We start from the raw sequence: 12,103 nt of genomic DNA, 5'->3' as shown, positions 1-12,103 counted from the left end.
CTTTAGTTGAATCAGTTTATACATTAGCATATAGCTACTAGAGCCATGAGACCTACAATGGAAACAATCCTAATCTAGATAACTAATTTTCTTAAAATGAGTGCATTTGTTCTTGGATTGAGGAGGTAAAAGAGACCTTTTGCCAATAGAACAAGAAAATTTACACTTAAAACAAGAAGACACCACTGCAAAAAGAATCTAGAAATGAGTATAAATGTCTTAAATAAAGTGTATTTAGCATTAGTGTATTTTTACTCTTAAAATAAGATGATTAGATAAAATTCACTTGAAATAAGACAATTAACTTGTTTTTTCTTATTTTAAATGTAAATGGTCTTGTTCCATTGGCAAAGTGTCTCTCTTACCTCCTCAATTCAAGAACAAATGCACTTATTTTAAGAAAATTTACTTATATAAATTTAGATTTTTTCCTGTGTACTGCTTTGTTTCAAGTGCATGTTATCTAATTATTTTATTTGAAGTGTAAAAATACTCATTCCATTGCAAACTATCTTATTTACCTACTCAAATACACTTAATTTAAGACATTTTTAGTTATTTCTAGATTGTTTTTCCAGTTTATTGGGTGAATTTGAAACATTAACACACCAGCTGTGGTGCAGAAGGATGCAGAGGTGGAAAGCTGAGTGGATCAAAGCTCCCTGGAGTTAATAGGAGGTCAGATCTTAGAAAGCGGAGGTTTGATCCAAGCAGGCGATAATCGTTCTAAAGGATTTTCCAGATTTGGGTTGTTTCCTTAAACGTTTTATTTTGGAGGTGATATTAAACCAGTTCCGCTGCAAACATGGAAGTAGTCGGTTTCCCTGCAGCAGTTTTCTAATCAGGCTTATAGTATTTATTAAATTATATTATTGTCTAAAATATGAAAGATCTTTACAGCGGGACTCATTGATTAATGATATTAGCAGTTTTCTTTCAGTTTGCACATTTAGTTTTACTCTTTAACTGTTATTTCCAAAGTGTTTTTATAAAATACATTCATGTAAAATATACATGTCAGCCACTAAATTTGCTCTGAAGCGAACCTGGAAAGCCTTTTAGTCAGAATCTAGCCCTGTTACGCCGTGGTTAGATACTTAGTTCATCAGTGTAACGTGACCCGATAGTTGTTGGCCTGCAGCGGCTCAGCGTCAGACGAGCTGAGAAGCTGAAGAACCAGAGGGAAGATACTGGCAGGCTGCTGATGGCTTTATAACATCATGGGCAGCAGATGATCCATCACATCTCCAAACAGACTGCTGGCTGGAAACTCAATCTGGTTTATAACAGGATGGAGCACATTCTAAATTTAGAAGTAAGTATCTATTATTATTATTAAGGCATAATCTGTTTGATTTAACTTTTCCTTTTTTAAGGTTTTAATGTAAACTTTTCTGATTAGTGAAAGTGCAGCAGAAATCAAAATTAATGATTTATATATTAACAATAAGCCCACAGAAATAAAACTTATTCAAAAAGTATTTTATTATATTCATGTAATTTCTGCTTTAGTAAAGATGTGAAGTTTTGAAGATGTAGACTAGTGTGTTGTTTTGTTGTTTATACTGTGCAGATAAAATGTATTTACTGCCTATATGGATTAATTCCTTTTTATATATATAATCAAATAAATTTAAGGCAGAGAAAATAAATTGATTGATTTTTTTCAAACCAATCAGATAAATTATCATAAACTGTCTAACTAACCAGGAAATATGCAAAAAAAGTTATTGCCCTGCTCACTTTAAATCATTTGACCGTGAGTCAGTTGCACTTAGTTATACCCATAAAATAAGAAATCTCTTTTATACACTGGGAAAAAAAATCCAAAACTAGGTAAGTAATTTTTTCTTAAAATAACTGCATTTGTTCTTGAATATAAAAGAGACATTTTGCCAATGGAACAAGAACATTTACATTTGAAATAAGAAAACACAACAGTATTGTCTTATTTCAAGTGCTTTTTATCTAATTTTCTTATTTTAAGAGTAAAAATATTAATTCCATTGGCAAACCATCTAATCAAATTAAGGGTAAATAAACTTCATTTCAGAAAATTCGTTTTTCCATTGCAGAACCAGACTGATGACATGAAGTAGACCCAGATACTAAGACTAAGACTTCTTTTTTATCTATAATGTCCTGATATAAAGTAAAACAAATAAGAAAAGAGCAGCAAAGTCATTAACATCTATCACAAAGCTCTTTACAAGACTCCTGGACTCCAGAGAACCATGATCTATCGGTACAAATGTTATCAGTTTAGACCAGCGTGAACGATTTACTTAGAAATAGTCTAAGCTTAAATGTTTCTAAGGCCAAAACTACTGCAAAGCAAACAGACAATGAGTAAAACACCTGGATGACCTCTGGGACTTTATGGATCATATATACATAACGGATATTTTTTTATGTCGTGAACAATTTATTCTATTGAAAATACGTCTTTACTGCACCATAAGGAAAGTGAATTAAAATAAAATGAATCTCCAGGACAGGAATTTTACAATTCTAAACTTTTGTTTTTGTTAGATAAAATAAATTTGTTTTAAAGGGGACAAACAGATGATTTAATTAGAACTTTTTATATTTTCAACATTTATCACATAAAACAGAAACAGGTCTAATATTCAGTTTGTTTTTCTGTTTATCTTTTTAGGAGATGCCGTTTATAAGCGGACTGAGTGAAAATGTTTCAGGACTGAGCTTTGGTTTGTGAAAATAAGTTTAATTTAAATCTAATAAATTAAAGCGGGGTTCTTTCTAGTTGAAATACTTTTTATTTTATTGTGTAGATGAGCAGCAGGAGCTGGACTGGACCCTGCAGGACTCAGACCTGCACTACCACATTCTGACCAGTGGGGGGCAGAGCAACTCCCCACACACTGCTGCTGCTGTAAGTGTCTAACATGGTGGGAAAGATCAGGTCTGTGTGAAACCACAGGCTGACATTAATAATAAATCATTTATTTGACCTCCAGGTCAGAGAAAAAAAATCACAATTTTCAAGAGATTTTTTTTTTTTCACCCCTTGAAGCCAATCTGTTCCCTTTCTGACACAATCAGTGTTAAATCTGGTCCAGGCGGCTCATCGGTGGCCTGAGGCTGAATGTCTGACCTGATGACCATGATGATGAGTCGTTTCGCCTCTGAACAGCTGGGAGATAAACCGCTCTGAGACGTTTTCTCTTCCTGTTTGTGGGATCTTCACAGACTGGGGGCCAAAGATCAGAAAATGCTCTTTAGTGTGGAGAGAAACTTGACTTCTACGATGAAACATCTGTAGACGTATGCATACCAGTTATCCCTAAATAGGGCTCTCAGTGAAACACTTGGAAATTCAAAATTTCAAGCTAATAGGACAAGACCTTATTACGATGGCAAAAATGAATGCCAATGTAACAAGAAGAAACGCCAACTAGCCCGAATATATTAGAAAAAATAACAAAAGTGCTTCTAGAAGAAATTCATGAAAAACACTCTGAGAGTGAAAGAAACACATTCGTTTTGGTCCAACATAACCTTAGAGGCATTAATTCTGATACTGGGAATTACATTTTTTTAGTTTATAAACCTAAATATAATTGTTAATCAGGCTTATTAACTTTTTAACTTTACTTTTTAACTTTTCAGTGAGCTTTTTATCTTTTTTCTTGACTTGTTAACTTATTTTTTTCAACTTAATTTAAGTTAATTTAAGTTTTTATTTAAAAAAACGGTAACTTGCACTATAAAGGGTTAACGCGGCTTCCTACAGTATATGATAGACCCCAGGTGGCCTTTTTATTAGGTACACTGTTAGGATAATTATCACTAATGATGTGTGAGTTTATTACATCCTAATATTAGCTGCCTGTTGTGTGTCAGAACTGATGTTTATCTAATTAAGAAACTTCCTCTTTCTTAATTAGATGTACAGAATGAAAATTATACAGTTATAATCTTCATTCTGTACTTGGCAACGATTTGGGAATGAAATGAGAGCGGCGTCCTTCTGCTAAGAACAAAGTGAAATACTTTGATAAGGCTGGAGCCATGGATGTCTAATCATCTGCTAACGTGTCTGATGTAATGATGTTACACTGCAAAAATTTGAATCTCAACAAGTAATTTTTTTCTTAAAATAAGTGTATATTTTCTTGAATTAAGGAGGTAAATGAGACACTTTGCCAATAGAACAAGACAATTAATACTTAAAATACGAAAAAAGCAATTATGTTGTCTTATTACTTATCTTATTTAAAGGGTAAAAATACTCATTCCGTTGGCAAGTCATCTTATTTACCTGTTCAAATTAAGGGTTAAATTGATTTAATTTAAGAAATTTTTACTCATTTTTAGATTGTTTTTGCAGTGTATGATGTAATAATGTAATGATGTGGCAGACTGAAGTATGAAATGCCATAGATATCCATAATAAAGGCTAGATGTCTTACGGCGGAGTCTCAAACGTCATCACCGGCGGCCATCTTACCTCAGGCAGGCTTTCTGTTGTGCTCTGTGGTACCTAATGTAAGGTGAGTGATCAGCACGAACACTAATACTCTTATCTCACTGAATTCTTGACGGATTTACAAACAGTTTGGTTTCTTACAAACATTATGAACGTGGCTATTATTCTAGATGCTTGAACATGTCGAAATTGCAGATTTTCTTGTCGAAAAATGACTTAATCGCGCAGCATAGTTGTGCATCACGGCTACTTGCGCAAGTTATCAAGGCTGAGATTATTAGTCAATTATATAGGTTTTACTGACACCAATAACGATTGTATGACAATTAATCTTTGGTGTAAATTATAATATTTGTGGATGTGGTTGTAGTTATTAGTTGGCTAATAACAATAATCTGAGTGTTGTTGTATTTTCATTATTAGCCTAACGTTAGCTGGCTAATAACAAGAAGCTGCGAAGTGAGACCTAACGTTAGTAAGTTAGCAGCTAACGTTACAGTTTAGCTAGCTGCTAACGTTAACCAGCAACTTTACATCAGTGGAAGAGGCAGAATTTAACATGATTTCCAATCGATTTGGTCTGTCAACACATCTTACATTATGTTACAGGAATTTGCTGGGTTTATTAAAAGGAAGATGCCAGACTTTTGCTATGACATAATAGTATTACAAGATTGTTGTTGACTCAAAGCTTTTATAAGTTTGTATTAGTTTCATTTGGACAACTTAAAGGTGGTGTTGTGCCAAACATTTTCAACTTTCCAGCTCATCTTCAAAGGGTATGTGTATCATTGAAATTTAATCACATATTGATATACCAATTTTATACACTGTGAATTGTTGTTGGTCACTTTTGTTTTTGTTTCTGCAGGTTATATAATGTGTAAGCAGGAGGAGAAGATCTTCCATCCCCGTTTGCTGACATTCCTGCACTAGTACATGACCACAGCTACCTTCCTGTCCGCTTTGATGGCCTTGTGGACAACGCTCTCTTGTACATTACACAGAAGCTCAATAAAACCGTCCTTTTCAAAGGGCATTAGCCAAGCTTTGTTTTTTGGGTCATTTTTTAAATCTCTGTCTTCCATGTGTATACCATCACAGTAGTGTAGGTGGGGATTTCAACATGCTACATCTATATATACTTGTGAAGGGGACTATTGTACCAATTTTAATAGCAAATAAATGTCATTTTTATAATGGTTTAAAAATAGGAACTTTTGTGTAATTACCCCTGATATATAATCCGAATAGTCTACATGAAACTTCAAAGTGTTACCTTTAATTTGAAACCTGGATTATGCTGCTACACCAAGAGGTTGCCACACAATAAGCCTTTTCTGTCAGTATTCCATATTTTATTATAACAATAATATTCATATTATAAAAGTATGTATGTAAATATAAATAAATTAGGACTGTGAAATAATTAATCACACCCAAATAAAAGTGTTTATTTATATATATATATATATTTATATATACATACATATTTTTATATATATATATATATATATATATATATATATATTTATATATACATACATATTTTTATATATATATATATATATATATATATATATATATATATACACATATACATAATTTTATTTATATATATATATACATATTTATATATATATATACACATATTTATATATATAGGTATCTATATCTATATAGATATCTATATAGATATCTATAGATATATCTATATATCATGTTGCCATTCAGTACACTGAGTTTTAATAGCATATATTGATTTAACATAAATACCTTGTGCATGTGTATATTGCACCTGTATGTTCTATTCAATGTTCTTTTCATATGAAATACCATGGTTATAATTATTCATAAGTGTGCAGTATCATAACTACATGTCTGACTTTTGTTTAACAAACCAAACAATTAGACAATTCAGGAAGTTATGGTTATTTAAGTACATGCGCCTTTAAAACACAATGTTACGAATGAGCGAGCTGCCTGTGGCAAGATGGCCGCCACGTGCGGACGTCGACCCCCATTGGCCAGCAGCGCGGACGAGACATCTAGCCTTTATTATGGATATCTATGTGAAATGCTGTTTGTCGGGGCTACTTCCTGGTTGGTGAGCAGCTGCCTTCTGTAACTCTAAGCAGCTTCTTTGTTCTGAGTAAGATTATAATTTCTATCAGCATCTGCTGTCATGTCTCCTGGTTATTTAATACATATAAGTTATGAACTGTTATTTAAGTAGTTTATCCAGAGTGATTTGCTTTCAGGAAAAAGAACCAGAGAAAAAGCTTCAAGCTGCAGAGTCATAGTGATAAAGTGGCCTGTGACTGAGTTTGGTCTTCTAACTGCACCCCCTCCCTGTCCAGGTCTCTCTCCATCCTCTGGTTCCCCTCTTTCACTACAGTGACAGACACCTGCCCCCCTCCTCCCCGTACAGCCAGCCAATCAGCGAGCCCCTAGCCCAAAAGGCCAACTCCCCCTCCTGGACACGCCCCTGTTACCATAGCAACACCGTTTCCAGGCGAGTGAAGCATTATTGAACTTTTAGCTTCCGCTTCTGCTTCCTCTAACTGTTCGTCTTCATCTCTGCTCACTAAGGACAAAAAATAGCTTCTGATTTTATTTTTATCAACCTGGAAAAGTTACAGACACTTATTGTGGAGCAACGTTTTATAAAGTTTGGATTTATATAACATCAGATAAAAAAAATTATTTATATTTTATTGATTTCAGTAATATTTAGTAACTTTTAGGCTTTTCAAAAGTAATGATACTCTGGAAAGTAAACTTGGAAAACAAAGTCCTGTGGATTGTTTTTTACTTTAACTTGATGACTGGATGACCGAGAATCTTCACCACACTGGAAAAACTATGTAGAAATAATTAATTTAATTCTTAAATTAAGTGAATTTATCCTCAATTTGAGTAGGTAAATGAGATTTGCCAAAGGAATTAGTACTTTTACTCTTAAAATAAGATAATTAGATAATAAGCAATTGAACTCATTGGTGCGTGTTAGACATGGAGTAACACGATTTAAAGAGGTACATAGACTTCATTTCACCAGGGACAAACTGGCGAGAATTTTTCAGGGAGCTGATCAAACAGGTGCCAGCCAACACATCCTATGTGTTTTGGTCTTGCCCAAGACTCAAAGAAATCTGGATTGAAATCTTCAAAACTTTTTCATCCATCTAAAAGAAAGATATTGAACCCGTCCCTCTGGTAGCCATTTTTGGTGTGGCACCAGGGGGGCATAGAATTAACAACAGTTTAAAGGAAGGCAATGGCATTTTATTCGCTGTTGGTCCGGAGATTGATTCTGTCTAATTGGATAAAGGCAGCAACACCAACTCATAAACGATGGATAGAGGAGGTAATGGCACACTTAAAGCTGGAACATCTTCCATTGACATCACAGGGAACCATTAAGAGATACACTATATTGCCAAAAGTATTTGCTCACCCATCCAAATTATTGGAATCAGGTGTTCCAATCACTTCCATGGCCACAGGTGTATAAATTCAAGCACCTAGGCATGCAGACTGTTTTTACAAACATTTGTGAAAGAATGGGTCGCTCTCAGGAGCTCAGTGAATTCCAGCGTGGAACTGTGATAGGATGCCACCTGTGCAACAAATCCAGTCGTGAAATTTCCTCGCTCCTAAATATTCCACAGTCAACTGTCAGCTGTATTATAAGAAAATGGAAGTGTTTGGGAACGACAGCAACTCAGCCACGAAGTGGTAGGCCACGTAAACTGACGGAGCGGGGTCAGCGGATGCTGACGCGCATAGTGCGAAGAGGTCGCCAACTTTCTGCAGAGTCAATCACTACAGACCTCCAAACTTCATGTGGCCTTCAGATTAGCTCAAGAACAGTGCGCAGAGAGCTTCATGGAATGGGTTTCCATGGTCGAGCAGCTGCATCCAAGCCATACATCACCAAGTGCAATGCAAAGCGTCGGATGCGGTGGTGTAAAGCACGCCGCCACTGGACTCTAGAGCAGTGGAGACGCGTTCTCTGGAGTGACGAATCGCGCTTCTCCATCTGGCAATCTGATGGACGGGTCTGGGTTTGGCGGTTGCCAGGAGAACGGTACTTGTCTGACTGCATTGTGCCAAGTGTAAAGTTTGGTGGAGGGGGGATTATGGTGTGGGGTTGTTTTTCAGGAGCTGGGCTTGGCCCCTTAGTTCCAGTGAAAGGAACTCTGAATGCTTCAGCATACCAAGACATTTTGGACAATTCCATGCTCCCAACTTTGTGGGAACAGTTTGGAGCTGGCCCCTTCCTCTTCCAACATGACTGTGCACCAGTGCACAAAGCAAGGTCCATAAAGACATGGATGACAGAGTCTGGTGTGGATGAACTTGACTGGCCTGCACAGAGTCCTGACCTCAACCCGATAGAACACCTTTGGGATGAATTAGAGCGGAGACTGAGAGCCAGGCCTTCTCGTCCAACATCAGTGTGCGACCTCACAAATGCGCTTCTGGAAGAATGGTCAAAAATTCCCATAAACACACTCCTAAACCTTGTGGACAGCCTTCCCAGAAGAGTTGAAGCTGTTCTAGCTGCAAAGGGTGGACCGACGTCATATTGAACCCTATGGATTAGGAACGGGATGTCACTTAAGCTCATATGTGAGTCAAGGCAGGTGAGCAAATACTTTTGGCAATATAGTGTATTTCAAGATCTGGTAACCTTTTATTTCTTATTTTGAATCCGAATTTCCAACTGCTTCACTGGCGAAAAAATCTAGATCTAGATAAGCCATTTTTTCTTAAAATAAGTGAATTTGTTCTTGAATTGAGGAGGTAAAAGAGACATTTTGTCAATAGAACAAGACAATTTACACTTAAAATAAGAAAACGCAATTGCATTGCCTTATTTAAAGTGCATTTTATCTAAATATCTTATTTTAAGAGTAAAACTACTCATTCCATTGGCAAACTATTTCATTTACCTGCTCAAAATAAGGGAAAATATGCTTAATTTAAGAATTTTTTACTTATTTTTAGATCGTATTTCCAGTGTTCAGCATAATTAGCAGCTTTTTTTGGGCAGAATTATCATTATGATTGTTATTCATACTTATGTTTTTAGTTTTCAGCCCACTGATGTCTGGAACATGGGTGTGTGTGTGTAGTACCTGTTTTGTTGATAGTTGGTCTATGTTTTTTTTTAGATGTTTGTGTGATGTATATATGGAGTCTTATTTTTTTTTGTTTTGTATGTCCTGGACGGGATGTCAGTTGGTTCAATATGAAAAACTTATAAAAACTATTTGATTATTAATAAGAACTTGAAATAAGAGGATGTTATTGTGTTTTATTTTAAGTGTAACTTGTCTTGTCCCATTGGTAAAATGTCTCTTTTATCTCCTCAATCCAAGAAAAAATCACTTATTTTCATAAAAAATGACTTATCTAGATGTCGATTTTTATCCAGTGCAGCATCATAATTAATAACTTCTCCTGTAGATCTCCGGTGAAGGTGAAGAAGCCTCTGAACGCCTTCATGCTCTACATGAAGGAGATGAGACAGCAGGTGCTGCAGGAAGGACAGGAGAAGGAGAGCTCCGCCATTAACCGCATCCTGGGACGCAGGGTGAGACTCCGGATGATGTCATAGTGATGTCACAGCGGCTGGTTGGCCTGATGCGTTTGTCTCTGTCTGCCAGTGGCACGCTCTGTCTCCCTCTGAACAGTCCAAGTATTACGAGCTGGCCCAGAAGGAGCGGCAGCTCCACATGCAGCTGTACCCCGGATGGTCTGCCAGGGACAACTACGTACGTACAGCAACACATCCCACAGCTGCACCGGTGGAAGCTAGGAGGAAAACATCCGCTGCTTCTTCTTCTGTTTCCAGGGGAAGAGGAAGAGGAGGCAGAGGCAGCAGCAGCTCACTGAAGGCTCATCTGGGACAGGATTCGTCTGCAGCCACTTCTAGTTGAAGAATCAAACTGTTTCTAATTACTGTCAATGAACTGAAAATATAAACACTGACTTAATGCACTCACTGAACATTTACACCCTGGTTCTGCTCAAGTCTTTCAGCTGCAGTGAGATCGGATACCAGCGTTCCTCTCATGATCATCCTGTGCTTTCAGTCTAAGGAGTGTGAAGCCTGATTCATTTAAATGTTTGGGTTTATTTTATCCTTTAATCTGCGTTCATTATTGCTCTCACTGTTCTTTTTTTTTAAATATTTTTTAACCTGAATTTCTGACCTAAACAATTTGTTAGGATTTCACACTAATTTATGTACTAATTAAATTTTTCTTTAAAAGTTTTGAGATCTCTACATGTAAACTCAATTTTATTTTGATCATTTTGTGGTGGTTATGCTAAACATAAGGGTTTACATCAATTTTGTCCTCATTACTTGCCCTAGAATGTTAAGAGTCTACATTGAGTTGTGTTTTTTGCATTTACTAGTTGCTCAAATAATACCCCTTTAATCTGCGTTCATTATTGCTCTGACTGTTCTTTTAAAAAAAATCTTTTTTAACCTGAATTTGAACCTGACCTAAACAATTTGTTAGGATTTCATACCAATTTTCGTACTAATTAAATAAACCTCCAGGATTTTAAAGCCTAGATTTGGATAAAGGCCTTCATTAAGCATTAAGCTCTGGTTTCGCTCGCACTTAAACGACCAATCAGGTTGCAGGATGATGTTTCAAAGGAGGGACGAACAGAAAGAGCAGCAGTCTAAAAACCAAACCCTGTTTTGCTGGACTAGGTGTCATTTTACCCTTAGAAGGTTCCGCTAACATTAGTTCCAGACTGGAACTAAAGTAAAAAGATTGAAGAACATATATATATATATATATATAAAAATAAAAAACTCTTCCTTACCCATTGCGGGTGGTTGGTGGTCTTCCCCCCCTTTTTTACCTCCAAGCTCAGGTCCTCTACTAGAGGCCTGGGAGGGTTCCTTGAACTGCACTCCTCTGGACCGAGATATCTGATGTATTTCCAGGGATCTGCTGTAACCACTCTTCAAGTTAGGGGGGGGTCAGTGCCCCGAGGGCCCCAATGACCACGGGTACCACTGAAATATATATATATATATATATATATATATATATATATATATATATATGTGTGTAACGGGTTTTAGAAGATGTAGATTTAATTCTACTAAAATATGTTTTATAGTTATTTGTGATGAGTGGTTTTTGGCGCCCCCTACTGGTTGTCCTATAAATACTGGGGAACGGCTGACAATTCCACTGAATCTGTTCGGCCCCCAGCTGTGCTGTTGGTGAACCAGAGGGGAGGCTAACCAGAGTATTTGTTTTTCTCTACCATTCATTACAGTAAAACTTTTTTTTTTTGTTAAACCCAACTGTCTGGCATACGATCTGTGCATGACGGGATGGCTTAAGCTGTGACATTGGTGCCGTGACCTTGGACTTCAGTCAAGTTCATCGAACCTGTGACCGTCCTGTCTACAACATCGGTTTTTGAAGACATCAGTTCACATTGTGTACGAGTTCACCTTCACAGCTGATACGTAAATCTTTAAAAAAAAAAAAAAAAAAAACCCAACTGTCTGGCACCCGATCTGTACATGACAGGAGGAGCTGTGACACGTGTGTGCCACATACACAAACTTTATAGATTTTTCCTTTAAAAGTTTTGAGA

General features: G+C 36.4%; 1 protein-coding gene across 1 annotated transcript; it reads left to right on the top strand.

Annotated features, from left to right (window-relative positions):
• The first annotated feature begins 1,035 nt into the window (after positions 1-1,035).
• LOC119797145 (transcription factor 7-like) lies at positions 1,036-10,749 on the top strand. The gene is made up of 7 exons (XM_038306102.1): positions 1,036-1,315; positions 2,660-2,711; positions 2,796-2,896; positions 6,814-6,968; positions 9,932-10,058; positions 10,132-10,239; positions 10,320-10,749. Exons 1-7 carry the CDS (start codon positions 1,232-1,234, stop codon positions 10,398-10,400), a joined length of 708 nt encoding a protein of 235 aa, XP_038162030.1. The 5' UTR covers positions 1,036-1,231; the 3' UTR covers positions 10,401-10,749.
• The last annotated feature ends 1,354 nt before the right edge of the window (positions 10,750-12,103 follow it).

The sequence above is a fragment of the Cyprinodon tularosa genome, unplaced genomic scaffold (genome assembly GCF_016077235.1).
Source record: "Cyprinodon tularosa strain WSP-4 unplaced genomic scaffold, ASM1607723v1 ctg571, whole genome shotgun sequence".
NCBI lineage: Eukaryota > Metazoa > Chordata > Actinopteri > Cyprinodontiformes > Cyprinodontidae > Cyprinodon > Cyprinodon tularosa.
Note: the sequence above shows the minus strand (reverse complement) of the source record. Positions and strands in the feature narration are given on the sequence as shown.